The following is a 21173-nucleotide window of genomic DNA, read 5'->3' on the forward strand; positions in this document are numbered from 1 at the left end:
TTTCTAAAACTTACTGGAAATATTCGTGCCTTTTTGTTTTGTTTTGCTGTGAACATATACTCTGATAACAATCCTGTTAAAATATTGTTTCTATTTTGAACTCAAGAACAATTGGGTTCTGTAATGTCTATAAAAGGAAAGAGAGAACCAGAGTGAGATGAATCAGCGGTTTACTTCTCAAGCCTATTAAGTGCACTGTATCATATTTGATACCCAAAGGAATGAGTAGCATTAGAAAAAAAATCTAGCTTAATTATATTAATCAAATATGATGTATTTCTGTCTAACGTTTATTTATATATATATATATATATATATATATATATATATATATATATATATATATATATATATATATATATATATGATTAATGAACGATTATTTTATTAATTTATTTTCTTATTTTTGCCTGCATAGTTCACTAACAAGTTTTGTACAGCAAATATGCTCACATATTACAATTACATTTTAAAATAATTAAAGGAAACACACACACACACACACACTACTATCTAAGATTATATACTTCAACGTTGAAAAAACTTAAATTAAAACACACTGCCTAAAACAAACAGTCACTCTTTCTAATAAAAAAGTGAAAATAAAACTTTAAATAAAATAAATAAATTGCACTTTTGGAAACAAAATTAATTATTATTGTATTTTTCATATTAAAAGTAGAAAATAAGCAGTATCTCTTCTACATAAAATGACTCTTGTGTATCTTGTAAATATTATTTAACAGTGAATTTCTTTAATCTTCTGTAAACAAATATTAAGGTAAATAATAACTTTATTGTAATGGAATTTTATTGTATTGTAATTGTAATATGTTGCCTCAAGACTTTTCTGGCACAGCTTTCAATCACTTTCAATGTTGTGCATACGTGCAATGTGTAGTTCCATTTTTTTTTTTGAAATGTGCACAGGTATGCGATCACGCGAAGGCTGCACCACACCACACCCATGAGTTCGATGCAGAAGTATAAATCAGAGTGGGGTCACATGACTCCACACAAAGCAGGAAAAGTAATTGAATTAACTGACAAGAAAAATTGATCGATTATAGGTTCTAAATGTCGATTCTGATTATTTTTAGATAAACTGCCCAGCCCTAATTGTACTACTGTAAATATGTGACCCTGGATGGAAAAATGTCTTATGTTGTACAGCAATACCCAAAAATATATATTGTATGGGTCAAAATTATATATTTTTTCTCAATATCCAAAAATCCTCATAGTATTAAGATCAAGTTCCATGAAGATATATCAATTTCCATAAATTTTACAATAAATATCAAAATTCAATTTCTGATAAGTAATTTTCATTGATGACAACTTAATTTTAAACGCAATTCAGTGTTTTGAGGGCTTTTTAACACCCAAGTTTTCAGATTTTTAACCATCTCAGCCAAATATTGTTAAATATTAACAAATAAAACATCTACCGCATAATATGCAAATCTCAATTTCTCAAATGACAAATCTCAAATGATACTTATGACTGATATTGTGATCCAGGGTTACATAATACATTTATTAGATTTTATATATATGAGCCATTAAAAGTTGGAAAATGTCACAAGACTTATTTAAGTCTTATAATGTCACAAGATGCATCATACACCCAAAATCTGTGGCAAACCTTTTAGAAATTTGTTTTTAAAAATGTAAGCTATTTTGAATTAAATTAGCTTGGTTTTGTGTTTAATTTGGTGATCGCAGAATTGGAAAATCCTAGTGGTACTGCTATATATGTAGGATGCTAAAATAAGGTCTTTACAAAGTCACAAATGTGACAATCTCATTGTGAAGTGAAGGATCCATTAGCTACAGGGGGTCTGTTGAAGATGCATGGATATGGGTAAGGGTCTATAACAAGTCTGGGTTGTTTTTTTTTGGTTATCCCATCACATCGAAAGGCTGCAGCCCCGACGCCCACTTTCATTCAGTGGAAAAGCAAACTCTAATATTACATGAAATTACTTCTGCAATTCTCAGTGTAATCTAACCTACTTTATTCTAATGATTGTCATCTTGACAGAGGTCTCTGTAGACTCTTCAGGTTGCGTCGCCCTCAGACGAACGCAGTCAAATGTGACGCGCTACTGCCACCCAGCGATCCAAACAGATATAGCGTCCTAACAAAAGAGGTGGTAAATGGATCCAAGAAAGTGATGTTTTTTTATTTAACTCAAATGATAATGCTTTTTAAACACATGAGGTATTTGAATTTATCATGGGTTTTGAGAAGAAAAAACAGGATGTTCAAATGTTTCTCATTTAGGTCAAATGAACTGAATGCAAAGAAGTAAATGTATTCATACTTTAATGAAGATAGTGCCGCTATAATGAAATGGACAAAAACAAACAAAAAAAAAATTTTTTTTTTTTAAGAATGACAGCTAGACAGAGAAAATGATTATCAGAATGACTGATAGACCAACAGATAAAAAGAACAATGGAATGACAAACAAAACAAATGTATACGGAGATATAGAATGGTAGATATGTAGAACAACATACATAACAATAGATAGACAGAAATATAGTAAGACAAACAAACAAACAAAGCATCAAACAGGAAGCTGACAATACCAATATGTCATGAAAACCGACAAAGAAATATGCAAAGCTTTTAGAGTCTATCGAGTGCAGTGAGAGAATACAAAACTGCAACTCTGATTCAACTCTACACATTCTCAACAAAAGCAATATAGGCGTCACAAATAGTAGACAATAACTGTGGTTACTGATTCTGATTATATAATATATTATGTAAATATTTTTGGCTAAAGTAGGAATGCATGATATTTTTGTACCATATTATAATTGGCTGATTTGCTTCTTGTTGGAATGTTGATCATTAGAAATAGTAATACTGGAATGCCCAACTACTTGTAGCATTTAAAACTGATTTAAGTGTTTTTCTTTTAATACATTAAATTAGCATAGAAAAGTATAAAAATGTGGCAGCACTTTACAATAAGACTCCATTTTACTTTAGTTAACATAAAAAAATACCGTAAAAGCATTTAATCTTAGTTAACATTAAGTTACAACATTTACAAATTCAACTTTTGTTTTGAAAAATAATATTTCGGCAATGTTATTTACCGGACCGGAGCTAAAATGAACTAATAATGCTGTTTATGTGTTCACTAATTTACCTTTTACTATCATAAACTCAAATCAAAAATGTATAAACCAAAAATAAAATATGCATCCCTAATTAATACCTATTTTTTTACAGTTTTTCTCAGTCACTTTGGTGCATTTCTCACAACACTATTTATATTTGCACAACAGTTAAACAGTTGGAAGTTTCACCAAAATCTAACTTTTTTGCATTGGAAAAAATGTACAGAGTAAACTGTTATAATGAAAACATGACAAAGCCATTTGACTATCTGTTCATAAACAATGGCGGCAAGACTTTTCATCTTGATGACACTGACACTTTCATTGACATGACTTTTGAGGAATAAGCCATCCATTTTGAGCATGTGACGCACTTTTGCAGGTTATCAACTAGGTTTTGCAGTTTGTTCTAATTGTTTTGAGAAATGCATTAGGCCCAATCCCAATTCTATTTTTGTACCCCTACCTCTTCCCTTTGGCCCTTACAACCGAGGGTTAAGCGGAAGGGCTTTTTTACCCCTAAGAATAGGACAACACTGCACTACACCTGGAGACGTCATCATATGTCCTCACGATCTGATGCTTCATGTGGGATCAGGTGATCGAGACTGCTGTAGTTATTCCAGTTGTGTTTTTTATTGGTATTTATCTTCAGGAAATCATTAAAGGCATATAATATGTTATCATAACGATCTAATGTGGCAATAAGATCGTAACTGTACTGTGTATTTACACAGTGGCCATATTCATCAATGTAAACACACCAAAAACAACATTAACATTATAGCAAACACTGTAAAATGCTAATCGACTGCCACTAGACATTACTGACAGGGTATTCGGGTGTCAGAATGTTGTGGGACTGCTGTACAGGAGTCATTAATAAGGATTATAGATTGCAAAATTTAGCGTTTTTTAGCTTTTTTTTTTTTTTTTTTTTAAAGCATGACAGTAAAACACAAATGCTTTCTTATCCATAATCCTAAAAAATCTTTGTTTGAAGGGCTATTCACCCCTTCCCCTTTAGCCCTACGCCTTCAAGCTAAAGAGAATCGGGACAACCCTACCCCTTGGCGTGCAAGCGCAAAACAAGGGGTAGGGGTCAGGGGAAGGGCTAAGGGGTAGAATTGGATTGGGCCTAACTGTTGTGCAAAAGTAAATAGTATTGTGTAATGCACCAAAGTGACTCAGAATAACTGCAATATAAAGCAATGATATATTATAAAGCAATACATGTAACTCTGGAACACAATACCAGTCATGTGTTTCAATGTTTTTTAGATTGCAATAATAGGACAATATTTGGCTGAAAATTTGAAAACTCAAAAAAAAAAAAAAAAAAAAAAGAAGAAATCTAAATAATAAGAAAAATCGCCTTTAAAATTAATTACAGTCTTAAAGAGAACTACATGAATTTCACTCCTCATTTTTTAATCTCTTGTTTAATTCTACTGATCCACAAACCTGTGTGAGCTCATTCAGGACAGGCCACACAGTCTCTCGCTCACATCCCAAAGCTTCCTGGCCAGAGCATCATCCCGTCCCAAAGCACCAACTTCTTGCAGAGCGCAAGATGAGAAGTAGCGTCCACTCAGAGGCTCCAGGCCCTCCTGCAAAGCACAGTAAAGTGTGGTCTGCGCACCTGCCTCAGGGTCCAGGAAAAACAGCTTCGACATGGGCAGGCAAAGCAGTTTCTGTAGCGGACCCATATACCTTCCAATTTCCGTAGATATGACACCTGCAAGAATGAGACCATAAATAGGATGCATTAATAAAAGAAGTAAAATGTAGTATAATGTATAATAAAAGTAGCAAAAAGTATAAATGCACCAATAAACAGTCTAGTTTTTGATTCAAATGTTCAACTGTGTGTTTTTTGAAGAAAACTTTAACTGCAAAAATACAGTGGTGTGAAAAAAGTGTTTGCACCCTTACTGATTTATTTGTAATTTTTTTTCCGTAGATCATTAAAAAAATTTAAATAAGTCAAAGATAACACAAGTAAACACATCATGCGGTTTAAAAAATTATTATTAAGGTGGAAAAAACGTGTGAAAAAAACGTGTAAAAGTGTTAAAACAACTTATTTTAGAGCACATCCACAAGTCCACTTCTGACTGGCTAAAGAAAAAAAAACTTGAAAAAAAAGTGACCTAGTCAAAGTCCTGATCAGAATACAAATAAGATGTGGCATGACCTTAAATATGTGGTTTATCCTTGAAAATACACCAACAATTCTGCAAAGATGATTCCCCCACAATGCTGTCACAGACTCATTGCAACACTAGATTATGCTTGTGTGTTATTAGGTTTAGGGGAAACACTTTTTCACACAAGGCTATGTAGTTATGGATTTTATTTTCCCTTAATAGAAACCTTCATTTAAAAACTGCATGATAATATTAAATTTTTTTGATGGTCTGTAACATTCAAGTTCAGAATCAACAAGTATGACCAACATGGCAAAAAAAAGAAGAAGAAAGAAATCAGTGCGAGGCTGGGTGGGAGGGTTGTGGCAGGCACTTTTTCACACCACTGTATATTACAAATTTTGAAACCAGAGATGCTAAAACTTACTACTATTACCATTTAAACAGCACAATCCAAACAGTCATATGCAAACATTAACATTAGTTCATTTAATAGCCAGGAAGAGCCAGGGCCAGTCGGGTTTCCACTGTCACTTCCTATCGCACAAGAATAAATGCGATAAAAAAATAAATAAGGAAAAAAACATAGCTGGTCAGTTTAAGAAAGGCTTTTCCATAAAACACCTTATAGGCTAGGGGTCTTTTTTTGCTTAAGATCACCCTTTATGTTTCCCTTTTAAATGTAAGGCTGTTGCATAAAATAATAAAGTAGTTTTAATTTAGTAAGTTATATTTCTTTGCTGTGTCCTCATTAATGTTTCAATTTTGCATAATAATCTTTAGACCATATTAAAAACAGCAGCCAGTAACTTTCAGTTGAGGAGAGTTTGTCAAGTTTGAATGGTGTGTTTGTGTATAAAACATGCGCTTTTAGATGAATGTATGTGTGTGTTCAACGCAAATTTCATGGCGATTCGTAACTTTTTGATTTAGTGGCTAATCCATAACAATTAGTTCAATCTAATTCATACAAGCCCTTGCTTCACAGCTTTGTCAATGCCGCTCACAGCTGTGCTTCTTTCTTTCATTTTGACTGAATGTTCGATGACGTCCACCGAAATGAGGATGTTATTAAATACATTTTATATGAGGTCATTACCAAGTTAAATTTCTGTGGTTTTATATTATGAATGGTGCGCCGGGTCATCCCTACGTTAGTGGCAAGACCACTCAATGTACAATGTGAACAGTCAGTCAGCAAGTACACACATGAATGTGAATAGATAGGCCTATGTGTATAGACATATAATGCAATTCTGTACAGTAACATGTCATTTGTTTCGTCCGGTTGTCTTAATTTTAATCGTTTTGAGATAATGCAATGGTGCGCTTTATCTGCCTGATTCCCGCTGAACTGGGCGGGTTGTGTGATGTTTGATTCGGTGGATGTTCTGGGGGAAAGGTTTGCAAGACGTGCTGTAAGCCAATATCCCGACAGTGGAAACGTAACATGATTTCGGCCTCACTGCTGAAGCTCCAGGACTATTGGTATGGCCCAGCCCGAAAAAAGCCCTGCCCCGCAGTGGCCCAACAGCTGAAATGCGGCTATGGTTTTTCAATCACTAGCCATAGAAACAAACAATGTTATTTCTGCTATTCTATAAGTGCCATCAACAGACAAAGAGTGAATCTGCATCTTAATTCAGCCCATCTACTGTTTTTGATTTGTTTAGGTATATTTTACGTAGCACCATTTCACGAATCTAAAGTCAGATCTTTATATTTTTACTTCAAACTTTGATTACACTGAATTATACAATCTATTTTAAAACACTGTCTGTCCAGGCTAATGTAGTCCAGTTGTGTGCATTGTTTTTAAAATGTGAAATTGCATCAGTTCAGCCTGTAATAAAGCAAATGAACAACTAGTTCAGGTTCAGGATATTTTAAGTTTTTCTTGTTTCTAGCTTTTTCTTTTTGAATAAAAATTATTAGTTAATTTGCTTGTAAAATAATCAGCAAAGAAAAAAAATCAAGGTGGGAGAATCACTAGCAGAAAAACAAAATAAAACCAATTTTACCAACCTGGATGCAGGCAATAGCAAGTGACACTCGTGCCCTCCAATCGGTTTGCGAGTTCTCGGGTGAAGAGCACATTGCATAGTTTGCTGTGGCAGTAGGCTTTGATGGCGTGCCAGTATGACTGCCCCGTGACCAGATCCTTCTGCGTGTTGAGGAGGTTGAAATCCAGAGAGCCCAGGCGATGCAGCAGGGCAGACACATTGACAACACGACTGTTCTCTGACTGCTTCAGCCGATCCAACAGCAAAAGCGTCAGAAGAAAGTGGCCCAGATGGTTGACACCAAATGCCATGCCAAAACCATCTTCAGTTCTGCCTGACGCAATAAGACCTGGAGAGAAGTATAGTGACATCATTCTTAAGTAGGGATGACAAAAATTATTCGATGATCAATTAATTGTTGATAATCCTTTAAATCAATGCACCTTATCAATAGTCAATTAAGCTTGGGCATATCAACTAACTCATCTGGTACATCTAATATATACAGTGCATCCAGAAAATATTCAAGGCGCTTCACTTTTTCCACAGTTTTTTTTTTTTTTTTTTTTTTTACAGCCTTATTCCAAAATTTCCTCAAAATTCTACACACATTGCCCCATAATGAATGTAAAAAAAGATTTTTTGAAATTGTTGCAAATTTATAAAAAATAAAAAACCTAAAAATTTTCTTTTTTTAAATCACATGTACAATAAGTATTCAAAGCCTTTGCTTAATACTTTGTAGATGCACCTTTGGCAGCAATTACAGCCTCAAGTCGTTTTGAATATGATGCCACAAGCTTGCCACAATTCTTTGAGAATTTTTGCTCATTCCTCTTTACAGTACCTCTCAAGCTCTGTCAGGTTGGAGGGGAAGCGACGGTGTACAGCCATTTTCTGATTTCTTTAGAGATGTTCAATACTCTAGGGATGGTATTAGCCTAGTGATGGAGCGGTGCCTGGTTTTCTCCAAATGTAACACCTGGCATTCACTCCAAAGTGTCTAATTTTAATCTCATCAGACCAGAGAATTTTGATTCTTATGGTCTGAGAGTCCTTCAGATGCCTCTTGGCAAATTCCAGGTGGGGAGTGGCTTTCGTCTGGCCACTCTACCAGACAGGTCTGATTGGTGGATTGCTGCACAGATGGTTGTCCTTCAGAAAGGTTCTCCTCTCTCCACAGAAGAACGCTGGAGCTCAGATAGAGTGACCATCGGGTTATTGATCTCCTCGCAAACAAGGGCCCTTCTCCCCCGATCACTCAGCTTAGATGGCCAGCCAGCTTTGGGAAGAGTCCTGGTGGTTCTTCCACTTACGGATGATGGAGGTCACTGTGCTTATTGGAACTTTCAGAGCAGCAGAATTTTTTCTGCAACCTTCCCAATCCTTGTCCCTCGAGACAATCTACAGACAATTCCTTTGTCTTCATGCTTGGTTTGTGCTTTGACATGCACTGTCAACTCTTTAGACAGGTGCCTTTTCAGGCTAAATCATCTGAATTTACCACAGGTGACTCAAATGAAGCTGCTAAAACATCTCAAGAATGATCAGTGGAAACAATGTACCTGAGCTCAATTTAGAGCTGAATACTGATGTACATGTGATTTTTCAGATTTTTTATTTTTAATAAATTTGCAACAATTTCAAAAATCTTTTTTCACATTGTCATTATGGGGTATTGCTTGTAGAATTTTGAGGAAATAAATTAATTTAATCTCTTTTGGAATGAGACTGTAACATAAAAAATGTGGTATAAGTGAAGCGCTACAAATACTTTCGGGATGCACTGTAGCTATTTAAAGTTTACAATAACTAAATGGCATAGGCCTTCTACACGTCATGGACATTCTAAAGTAAACACAGGCTTTTTCGCCTTCTCCAGATTTACCTCAATATGCAAAATTATATACTATGCACATTTTGTTAGAAAGATACATAGTACCAAAATTATCTTAATATGCCGTACACATGCAATAGTTGTTAGTGTGTACCAAACTACTTTTAGGTTTGTACCTACATGTGTTACTGACTTTTTTTTTTTTATCTAATCATTAAATGGTTCTTTTAAATTACGAATCATTTATTCTTTTTACAGTTTCACTAGCCTTTTATATACAGTAAAATATTTTCCTAGTGATTATGCTTGTGTTTGAGTGTTATTTGTAAATCTTGCATATGCTAATTTGTAGAAATTGTTATTTTCAAGTTACCAGCATTGTTAATGAGCAGATCAAGCCTTGGTTCTGTCTTCAGAAAGGTTTCTGCAAAATCCCGCACAGACTGTAAACTTGCCAAGTCCAGGTGCATGTACAGAACCTCAGAGTTCCCACTTTCCTGAAGTATAAACAGTAAATATTACTTTCTTTGATCCAAGCTAGAATAAAAGACAACTAGGAGGAATTGAGGTCAATAGATCACCTTTCTTATGTCATAAACTGCAGCTTCAGCTCTCTCTTGGTTTCGGCAGGCGAGGATCACTCGGGCTCCTCTTCTGGCAAGATCCAAAGCAGTGGTTTTGCCAATGCCTGTATTACTACCTGCATTCAGATTATTGATAAACAGTAATGAGACACCACAAACAAACTACAATAATAAACACAAAAAGATTAAAAAACAAAAACTGATAGTATGCAATAAAAACAGACTTAGCTGTGTATACACATTTAAAAGATTATACTTCTAATTTATATAGATCAAAATAATAAAATTTTCTTAAGTATTATCTCTACACTGAAAAAATATTTTGATTAACAATTTCTTTTTTAAGATAAGTGGTTGTAAACACTTTATATGGGCTAAATTTAAACAAACAAATTTAGTAATGTTCAACTTAATTTGCTTGTTTAAATTCAGCTTATATGATTTTTTGTAACAGTTTGCAATATACCATTTTTAGTGCCGAATGTAATAAATAAATAAACAAAGAGATGTATGCAACTTAACAAACATTGTGATGCGTTTTAATAGGTTACCAACCTGTAACGATTGCTGTTTTCCCATTTAACGTCGCGTTCCCCTTATATCTGGCTCCTTTAAACAAGCAATAATAAATCAATACGTAGGCAGCAAGCACACCGACCAACACTGACAACAGGACAGACATTTTTTCCTTTAAGTTCGTCAGTTAAGAAATGTTACAATCTTTCGAAGTTTTCATGAACGCGTGTTTTCGCTCCCGCTCGTTATCTTGTTTATGTTGTTTCATAACTGCCCAGCGCCTGCTTCCGGTCTTTAACTTCTGACAAGCGCTGGGTGGCGCTGTTTCTCTACGTCACAGGCGAAGAGATTATTTTGCTGGCGAACCCAATGGTAAGATAAAAACATTTTACCAAGAAAAGGGAAAATATTTGGTCTTATTTGAACATGACGTTTGTTTTAAAGTTTAGCTTTAAAAATTCCACTGTGACAGGATTTAAAGGTTTAATTATATTTAAATGTGGGAATAATTAATTTTCAATTTCATCTTAAGTTTTAGCTATTTAAGCTATTATTTAATAATAGTTTTAGCTATTATTTAGTTATTATTAGAACATCTAGGTGCACAGCAATGGGCAAAACATAAAGAGACCATTTCAATGTTCTCGGTTTCTCTTGATTACTGCATTTTTTATATTAGGTACATGTTTGAATAAAAGGTTATTCTGTAATATAATTCTATAAGCACAAAAATATTAACATAGGTAGAAATCAGATGTCTTGTTTAATTTTCTTTATCATATTAGTCAATTATTTTAATAGAGTGGATTTTTAGTGTCTCTTTTTTATCAACTGAGAAAACAAATGTGAACAGCCAGGGAGTAAAAAACTATAATGAGGTTTCACATATAAAAGGGCAAAGTAAAAGCTTGTATGAACAAAGAGACCATTTAAATGTTCTCAGTTTCTCTGAATTACTGCATTTATTATATTAGGTATGTGTTTGAGTAAAAGGTTAGTGTATTTATACTGTAATATAATTCTATAAGCACAAAAAAATGATCATCGATCGAACTCAGATGTCTTGTTTTATTTTGTTTATAAAATATAAAAGTGGTTGTCTGAATATGTGTGTGTCTGTGTATATATACACACACAAACACACACACACTCTACTAGAAACGTACATTATATGTTCCTGAAATAAAAACATAAAAACAATTTAAAAAAAGTATTTTATCCTAAAAATGTCTAAAATGAACTGATGGTTGATTTCTGTGAGTTCTTCTGTTAATGAGTATGTCATTCATTTGGTTCCATAAAAAAGAGAAACATTTGTATTATTAGTGTATTTTGGATGTTTTCTTTACACTTGAAATCTTCACAAAATTTGACAGGTGCATAAAAAACTGTTTTTTGGTTGCAGTTTTTTGCCTTAAGTTGTTTTAACAAGGATATTTTAGTGCCAACCATGAATTAACCAATCAAACTCTCACAATGGCTCTGTTTTTCATGTGTGTGCCCTTTATTGATCTCTTTTGCACAGACTGCATCATGACAGCGATGAGGAGCAAAGCACTGCGGCGGGGGCTCACAGGATCAATCTGCTGGAGTTCACCCTCTCACTCTTCTCTTTCAGACCGATGGCATGCAGAAAGAAGCAAAGCAGCAGACGCTCAGCCTGTGCTGGGCTTGCTGGTGTTGGGATGAAGGGGTGGAGGTGAGGAGGAGGTGGAGGAGGAGCTGGAGGAGGAGGAGGAGGAGGTCGGGGATGGAGGAAGGGAGCTGGCCGATTGGCGCTCACTGCTGAACCCGGCGGAGGGACTGCACCTGGAAGGTCTGAGCGTGCGAACCCCACTCCCGGTAGTGTTTGTACTCGCCGCCGTGGTGGTCACACTCCATGATGTACTGGTAGCCACGATAGCCGGGGTACTGGTAACAAACCCAGCTACAGGCAGTGAGAAGACACACGTAAACACCCACTCTTTTATATTAGTAGTTCCATATAAAGTTGGCAAATATAGGAAATGTCCAGTCAATGTTCCCTGTATTTTCCCTGTAAAACATCTCACTTACTTATGCAAAGACTTGTACAGCATATAAAATGTTCTTATATCATACAGTAGATGCCACTTGAAAGTGTTATTTCTTATTTCAGTTAACTGTACCATTCTGTTATAGCTTATCTTATCTAAAAAAGCTGTTTAATATAAGATAATATAATGTAATATAATATAATATAATATAATATAATATAATATAATATAATATAATATAAAACAAAAGCTCAAAAACGCTTACCTTTAGGCACAATTTCTATTTCATTTGAACTAATGCAATTTTAATTTGTTTTAATCATATTACTTAAAAGCTATAAATTCAGGAGTAACTAAGTATGAAGTATGTTTTCATTTAGATCTATGAGATAATTTTAGGAAACATTTTTAGTCAACTAAACACTTTGAAACACACATTAACATATCTTAATTTAACTGAGGTGTTTTGCATTTACAAAACCCAAACCCACCCACAACAAATCCCAAAATGAGCCGTTTAACTGTAAAAAAATAAAAATAAACAGTTGAAAAGGTTAACAGTTGAAACAGTGATATGGAGGAAGAAAAGAAATTCTATCAAACGGTAGAATACATACCATACATTAGAAAACAATTGAAAATAAAATAGATAAAGGTTTATTAAAAGTTTAGCCAAATAATCTGAGATAGTGATATTTTGTACTTCTGCATTATATATTGCAATATACATACAATTTCAACAGATGACTTGAATTCCTCTATTTGGAAACAACCAACTAACTTTCTATTGATTTGCATGATTTTGTGGGTGAACAAATCATGCATGAAATGTAATAAACACATTACAAATATAGCTAAATGCAATAGAGCAAAATTTAAAATAAATAAACAATGATTTTTGATTTTAAGGCTAGTCAAATTGTATTCAGGTACAAAAATTGAAAAAGATCTCATATAAAACAACACTGCAAAGACTTATGAATTCAAAACAATTACTCTCTATAAGATACTGAAAGTATCTGAATGCTTTAAACTTTTTCACCATTATGGTCAAACTCTGCAGTAACTCAACAAATCTCATGTATTTTGAACTGTGACTATGAAATCTCAAAATAATATATATAATCCTAAACTATAATCCAAATTTCATTGCAGATCCTGCGATGTGACTATTGTGGATGCCCATATTGCGATATCGGTGCTAGTTTAGCCTATTAAAATCAATGGCCTAAACAGAAATGTAATTATACATTTATTTATTTTAAAGTTGCAAAAGTCATAAAATCTCGTTCACTTTTTATTCATTGAATAATTTAAATATTAATTAAAGCTACTGCAGTTATTTAGTGAAGAGCAGCAAGTGAGTTTCTCAATTTGATCCACTTTTTGGTTTGCTAACAGGTGTCACTTTAAGAATGCACAGATCTTCAATCTGTCACAGATCAACAACTGTTTATGCTTATTTAAGGCAAAGGCTGTGTTACTACATACAGTTGACGCCAGAATTATTAGCGCCCTATTTATTTCTTACCCAATTATTTGTGAACATTGAAAATATTTGCTACATGTTAGTATGAAATCCTTATACATATAAATGATTTGTATCGTTTGGGTTTGGGAAATGGAATCAAATAAACTCCTGTTGCCCATCTTCTTAGGATACCTGAAATCAGTCTTACAAGTACCCACATTGTTTATCATTTTTGTAGCAAAATACCATGAAGCCAAAACTTTCCTATGTTTCTCGAATCTAAAAATTGCACTGAAACCTCTTAAGATGTCAGAGTTCTGGTCGCCATGCAACTGACTCTCAATTGCCATTGGCTCATACACGTTCAATGGGAGGGACTTACCGAAAGATCAGTTATTTATTATTCACTAAGATCCAAACGCTATCCTCACACATTCGACCATTTTTTTCTTGCATGAATGTGACACCAGATGCACGTGGCTTGAGCGATCACGCAGCTTCCAGGGAACACTGCTTACAGGACCATCTGTGGTGTCTAGAGAGAGAAGTGTGGTACTCACGCCCCGCTCTGAACCTGCATGGAGCCGATCTCATTGGAAGGCCAGCCCATGGCCTGAAGAGATGGGTAATCATCCGTCATCTCCCACTGGTGTCCGATGAAGTTCTCCCGCTCAAACACCGTGATCTTTGACTCCTTGTGGTTCTGCGCAGATTACGACATTGGGAAAGACATCATATTAAATCTGGAGAGATGATTAAAGTCAGTAGTTCTCCATTTCAGTCCTCTTGCCCTACCGCTCTGTATATGTTGCATGTCTCTCTTATTTAATACGCTAGATTTAGATTGGAAGAGCTCGCTGCATGAGCTGTTTTCAGATTGACAGGGTTCCTACTTGGTCAGGGTCCTTACACAATGTTCATTGCTTTCTACTCATTGAACACAGGAAACCTTTGCTTCACTTTGAATTCATTTATGGATTTGTGGAGCTCCTGCAGAGTCTTTACAACCAGATGACACTTATGTTCAAATATTTCAACACCTTTCTGAACATAACAATTTTATTAACTTAAGATTTTTTGTTAAAGAATTTTTATGTATGATCTGCTCAAAATAAATCAAATTAAATCAATAACTAATTTCTAAAAACTAATTTATTTTAGCTTTGGACTGTAAATCCTAATGAGTCGAGACAACTTAAATGATTTGAGAAAAGACATCCCCTCAGTTCATTTGAGTAATAAAAAATCAACAGCTCGATCAATTGAGTTGACCAAATGTGGTCTCTACATTAAATTAACCTAAATGTTTAAGTACAGATTACTTAAATCAGCTACTGTATGTATATATATATATATATTCTTACATTAGCTAGCATGCATATAAATTAAGAAAAATGTATATAAGCATTTAAATCTCTACTTACTAAATTAACTTTTCTCTTTGTTTTGTCAGATGGGTTCAGGTAGTGCCTCTCTCCTGCCGCTGCTTCAGCAAAATTCAGCATCACGAACAAAATGACCGCCTTGTGTCATATAACATTTATCGGCCAATCAGCACAGCTGTCTTTTTCAAGCGCAACCAATTATTTTAGACAGAGACATGGTAAATCATTTAAACAAATTAATATTAAGTTCAGAGAACTTAAATTATTAATTAAAATGTTTTGCTGCCTAATGAGTGATTTGAACACACCTGTTTAAGTTTTGATGCCAAAACTTTGTATTTTAAGTAGTCAAGTTATATTAGCTTTATTTATTAATGCAAACAGTGGGGTTCACAGTGTGCCATGATGACAGGATATTAGTTTTGAACTTAAAGTGCAATTTTAAGGCTTAACTAAGTTAATTATGCACTGTAAAAATTATATGATCAATTATTCACGACAACATATGTTTTTAGTTTATTATTACTTATTGAACTAAGTTAATCATGTTCTAACTTAATTTTATAAGTTACACAAGCTGTTTTAAGTCAGTTTAACTTAATATAAGTTCAATGGACTCATACAGTTAATTTGATTCAGCTAAAAATTTGAGGAAAGCAGGATTTTTTTAGTGTGTTAACTAGGCAGGTCATTGGTCAAGAGTGTTTTGTTCTGTAGCCAGTTTTACCTATATAAGTGAGTAAAGTGATAAGCTTAATCCAAAATGAAAATGTATTCATTATTTACTCACCACTCACTTCCAAAAGTTCCAAATCTGTTTAAGTTTCTTTCTTCTGTTGAGCAAAAGAGAGCTGAAAGCTTGTAAACCAGGGGTCACCAATCTCGGTCCTGGAGGGCCGGTGTCCCTGCTGGGTTTAGCTCCAACTTGCCTCAAGACACCTGCCTGGGTGTTTCAAGAATACCTATTAAGAGCTTGATTAGCTCATTCAGGTGTGTTTGATTAGGGTTAGAGCTAAAATCTGCTGGACACCGGCCCTCCAGGAACAAGTTTTGTGACCCTGCTGTAAACCATTGACATCCAAAGTAGCAAACGCAAATACTATGAAAGTCAATGGTTACAGGTTTTCAGCTCTCTCTAAAAATATTTCTTTTGTATTCAACAGAAGAAACTAAAATAAATAATAATTTCTCCAGAATAAATACTGTGAAACCTTTGCTTGATCTGTCATAGTTTTTAATGTACCACTGTAGATACACCGTAACTACCGTAATTGAACCAGAATTATTGCACACTAAAATGCTACTTAAATTAAATATATATGCTCACTTTAAACTAGAACAATGGTGGAATATTCTAAGGAGTCAAGTTTTAAAGCATGGGTGCTCAACCCTGTTCGTGGAGATCAGCCTTCCTGCAAGGTTTAGCTCCAACCCCGATCAAACACCACTTAACCAACTAAGTAGGATCTGAAGGAGCACTTGGTAATTAAAGACAGGTGTGTTTGATCAAGGATGCAGCTGAAGTCTGCAGAAAGGTAGATCTCCAGGAAAGGGTTGAACACTCCTGTTCTAAAGTTACTTGAGGTCAATTTGGAACAAATGTAAGATGTGATTCAAGAAATATAAAAAATGTGCAGAGCAGTGGGTCTCGTGGACTAGAATGGAAAACCACTGGTTTAAGTGTTTGAGCAGTGATTACTTGTCGTGGTTTGAGACTCACAGCAGAGCAGATTGGCCGGAAGGACATGAGTCTCTCAATGTGATAGGCATTGCTGCCACTCCAGGACTCCCAGCGAGGGTAATCGCCCCTCTCCAGGATGAACTGCTGCCCGCAGAAGCTGGAGTGTTCATAACCTGCCCAGCTGATCAAAAGGACACATACAGAAAATTACACACCACTGCTATTTTATTTATTTTTTATTGTAATTTATTTATTTATTTATTTATTTATTTATTTATTTATTTATTTTAAAATCTTAAAAATTAGCTCACTGCTACATATTTAATTTGTTTTCATGCATTCTTGAAGTTCCTATATAAAAGATAAATAATATTTGTAATATCTACACATTTTTAAATATATAAATATGGTTGTCAAAATTTTTTTAAATACAAAAATATGTATAAAATAGATGCCACTGTTTTCAGTGTGGGGTCAGAAAGATTTAAATGATAAATTAAACTGATCAAAAGTGATAGTAAAAGCTTAGAATTGCATCAAAGATAGCAGTTTCAAATAAATGCTGTTTACACCTAACAATACTAAACAAATGTATTATTTTACAGCAAAAAACAAGTAAAATATATTAGTAATGATGAGATAAATGCAATCTTAGTGAAAATTTAGTTGTTTTTATTTATCCTAGTGTCCCCAAACTTCTAAAGACTAGTAGCAGCTTTAATTCAGCCAGCGGAGGTCTGCTATTGTCCCTTTTAGATGCTTGTGTGAGTTTTGTTCATGACTTACGCGCCACACTCCACCTTAAGAGAGCGCACGTTATCCATGCCGCACTCCATGATATTCTGACAGGCTGCAGTGAACTCCATGCGCTTGCCTTGGAAGTTCTCCTGGTCATAAACTGTGAGCTACAAACAGCCACAAAGACAGACATTAAACTCTATATGATCTCACATTGCATTTCACAGCCTTTAAGCATTTACTTGCCTTCCATGGCCCCAGTGGCATGGGATTAGTCAGAGCCATCTTTCAAGATATCTCAATGCTGATAGACCTGAAGAACACAAGGATTGGCATAAAAACACGCATGAGTTCTGTATCAGGTATTATGACAACTCTTCAAATAGCCTTCGGAAGAAGAACAAGAAAGATATGGCAGCCAGATGTTCAACCACAGTAAATAAATCTCACTGATTCTGTCTGCTGATTTACAAGATACACAAAAAATAATAATAAAACAACAGCTTACTGAAACAGAAATGACAGCTTTATGGCAAATTCATATGCAAATTTACAAATTGTATATACCAGGAATATCATAAAATGTCAAATAAATCCCAGAAGCATGAGTAAAATAGAAACGTCTGAGTAAATGCTTTGTGCAATTGTCTAATCTTTTTTCTTTTATTATTTTATGTTCATTTTTGTATTTAATTTAATTAGCATTTTATGCATTTTAGTTTGTAAATGTATAAATTAGCCTTAGTTTGACATTTTATTAAAAAAATGCCAGCAAAATGTTTCATGCAATGGAAAGCCTAAAATGTATAATAATAATAATAATAATAATAAATAATAATTTTAATAAACTGTAAAATCCAAAAAGTTAAGGTAACTCAAGCCATTTGAGCAAACCGATTGCAACAAACCATTAAAGTTCAAAAACTAATCCTAGTGAGTAGATTGAACTTAATACATTTCATTAAATGAAGCAATTTTTGCACAGTAAAACCCCATTAAAAATAGAACTCAAACCAACTCAGTACTGTGAAACCCAAGACAACTCCAGTTTAGACAACTCAAACCATTTGAGGAAACCGATTGTTACAAACCATTTGAGTTAAAAAAAAAAAGTATTTATATGAGTACTGTGAACTTACTCCATTTAAGTTGAAGCAATGAGCTATTTAATAACTCATTACCTTCAAAACTGAGATTAAAACTCTTTCCAAATGAGAAGAATTAACTTTCAGCAAATTTTGAGTTAACTATATTCATTTCATTTGATAAAGTTTACTTTTGGCCTTTACAGTGTAATAATAATAATATAATAATATTAATAATAGTAACAATAATAATAATAATAATAATAAACCCTTTCAGTTGCTTCATATTTACTTTTCTGAAATAATAGCAGTGTTTTGTTATGCAACACATGAAACACTTAATCTTTCATTTATTTTTAATAAATACAAGAAATTATCTTTTTTTTTTTGTTTTAGTTATTTTTATTCATTTGATTGCAGTAACATTTATTTTAAGAAATACACATAACAAGATGTTATGTTGTGCAAAATACAGAATTTCTAATCTTGTTTTAATTGCATTATAATTAAAACTTTAAAAAGTTTGATTTAAACTTATTTTTCTTTAGTTTTGTTTCGTTAAAGCTTGCCGTATTTGTTCTGGGTTTTAATAGTTTCTATAGAATAGTGTGCCCCACCCATAGATTCTGCAGATCAGCAAAGTGAATTAAAAGATGTCTGCCATGGCTGCAAACAGCAAGGCTTACCTGACCTACCCAACAAAAAGCTGCAAGCGCTCAGGAGTCCCACACAACGGTCTCCAGACCTCCAACTAAGGGCTGTATTTATACGTAGCATGACCGAAAGGGAAGATTGGCCACAGGGCAGGCAGGAGTCAGCATTTTGGACCAGGACTCATTGTTTTGGACTGAGCCTTTGGCTTTACCCTACTCACAATGCCATCTGCCGCAGCCAGGGAGGCATCGTGCCTACTGGCATCTGCCACCAGACTGGATGCCAGGCACATTGATTCCATGCATGCTTTTACATATGACCAAAGTGTACAACAAAACACACATGCTTGTGTAAACAAAACGCAAGCTGTTTCGACTTGAGATCATTCCTGCAAAGACAACACAAAGGATTAGCACACCCGAAAAAAGAAAATCTGCTGTTTATCCATGATGATTTAGTTCAGCAGAATATTTAAGAGGGTTTTTTACTGAAATCATGTTCCTTGGTGATTGAGAAAATGCAAGTCAATGGCTAACGACACTACGAGAGTCAAAAATATATAATATAGGCAAAATAAAGTAAATAAAGGGATAGTTCAGCCAAACATTTAAATTAACTCATTATTTACTAAACCAGGTTCCAAAGCTGAAAACCTGTAACCATTGAATTCCATTTTTTTTTAATTCCACAGAAGTCAATGGTTACAGGTTTCCAGCTTTTTAAAAAAAAAAATTCTACATGTTTGCAACAAGTAAAGACAGAATAAATGACAACAGAATGTTCTTTTATGTGTGAACTATCACTTTTAAGGTCTTATTAGGAAAATGAAAGGATTGTGCACAAAAACTGAACTATATTTGGAACTTTTTTGACTCTCAAAGCTTTGACATACACATTATGAATCACCAGGACCACGGTTTTGTCGAAAACTCTTCTTTTCGGCTCGACTGAATAAAAAAAAAATCATCAATATTCATCAGATGGCCTGAGCGTGAGTAAATTAAAAGCAAATTTCCCTTTTTTTGAATGCACTATCCTTTTAAAGATTCTTTCCAGTCCAAAATTATAAGAAAATTACCACCAAAAATGGCCAAATATTCAAGAAAAATCCATTTTTATCCTGCACTGAGATCTTTCCGTTCTTCTCTCACTGCACAGACAGCCAGAGAGATCCACTTCCACCTGCCTTTACATACTCGCACACACATGCATACATACGCAAGAGCACATCCATTCAACATCCATGTCCTGCCCACTCCTTTGACTTTATGCAAAGCAGGCTGGGGCCCACTTCCACACTAGGAGGTGCATGACAAAGTAGAATTAAGTGTGAGAATTACAGCATTCAAGAAAATTAGACGAAAATAACTCATTCTGATGGAATTTTGCTGAGTGGGCGTCAAAACGGTCCTTCTGAGAGACCTACTTTTTTAGTAGGGATGGGGATTGTATGATTAGGTGATTAATTACATGCATTACCGCTTACATGTTTGTGCGCCAGGAAATGAACGTCAAAAATGCACACTCTTAACATACGCTCCAAATCCTTGATGACATTAAATATAGCTGTAACCACCATCAGAAAAGTGCTGAAGCTTCACACACAAGTTCTTTTTCTCTCAATGGAGAGGTGTGTGCACTGAGGTCAGCACATTGCTGGTAGTCGTGCTGTAGAAAGTGAATGAACGCACAAGAGAGGAGGGAAAGCCATGCTTTCTGCTGATGGAGGTAGACATCCGACATCCAGCCGAGGCCTGAACAAAGCAAAGAGCAGAGTCAGCAGGGTCACTCAGATAAGCCTGCACTCCAAACACCTCAAACGCCCATAACTTTTATCCAATAGCCTTGGCTCATTCTGCTCCAGAAGTACTGCTGCCATATATATATGTATATAGAACTCATATGAAGGC

General features: G+C 34.5%; 2 protein-coding genes across 26 annotated transcripts in view; both read right to left on the reverse strand.

The window, feature by feature from the left end:
* dhrs13a.3 (dehydrogenase/reductase (SDR family) member 13a, duplicate 3) overlaps window positions 1-10506 on the reverse strand; it is a 130073-nt gene extending 119567 nt beyond the window's left edge. For 17 of the 22 annotated variants that reach the window (XR_015508561.1, XR_015508554.1, XR_015508556.1 and 14 more), the window contains exons 1-5: window positions 10270-10506; window positions 9716-9830; window positions 9508-9631; window positions 7320-7646; window positions 4609-4882 (exon numbers count right to left, since the gene is read on the reverse strand). Coding sequence is in view for 7 of the 22 variants with exons in the window: in XM_087282835.1 (XP_087138961.1) it covers window positions 4623-4882; window positions 7320-7646; window positions 9508-9631; window positions 9716-9830; window positions 10270-10400 (957 nt within the window). In the remaining 15 variants the exon portion in view is untranslated. 22 annotated transcript variants of the gene reach the window in all.
* A 1209-nt stretch (window positions 10507-11715) lies between these two features.
* On the reverse strand, window positions 11716-19348 carry cryba1a (crystallin, beta A1a). 4 transcript variants are annotated; one of them, XM_087282686.2, is made up of 6 exons: window positions 19305-19347; window positions 17771-17837; window positions 17573-17691; window positions 16805-16967; window positions 14281-14423; window positions 11716-12161 (listed from the first exon to the last, which is right to left on the reverse strand). In XM_087282686.2, the coding sequence occupies exons 2-6, from the start codon at window positions 17807-17809 to the stop codon at window positions 12014-12016; spliced, it is 612 nt and encodes a 203-aa protein (XP_087138812.1). In that variant the 5' UTR covers window positions 17810-17837; window positions 19305-19347; the 3' UTR covers window positions 11716-12013.
* Between the last annotated feature and the right edge of the window lie 1825 nt (window positions 19349-21173).

The sequence above is a fragment of the Danio rerio genome, chromosome 15, assembly GCF_052040795.2.
Source record: "Danio rerio strain M-AB ecotype USA chromosome 15, GRCz13ab, whole genome shotgun sequence".
Classification (NCBI taxonomy): Eukaryota; Metazoa; Chordata; class Actinopteri; order Cypriniformes; family Danionidae; genus Danio; species Danio rerio.

Excerpts from the sequence above, each read along its gene's own strand:
- cryba1a (XM_087282686.2), bottom strand. The coding sequence starts at position 17,809 with ATGGCTCTGACTAATCCCATGCCACTGGGGCCATGGAAG. Across the intron at positions 17,692-17,770 it reads TGCCACTGGGGCCATGGAAG|CTCACAGTTTATGACCAGGA; the intron begins GCAAGTAAATGC and ends GGCTGTTTGTAG. Across the intron at positions 12,162-14,280 it reads ATGCAGGTTCAGAGCGGGGC|CTGGGTTTGTTACCAGTACC; the intron begins GTGAGTACCACA and ends CACTGCCTGTAG.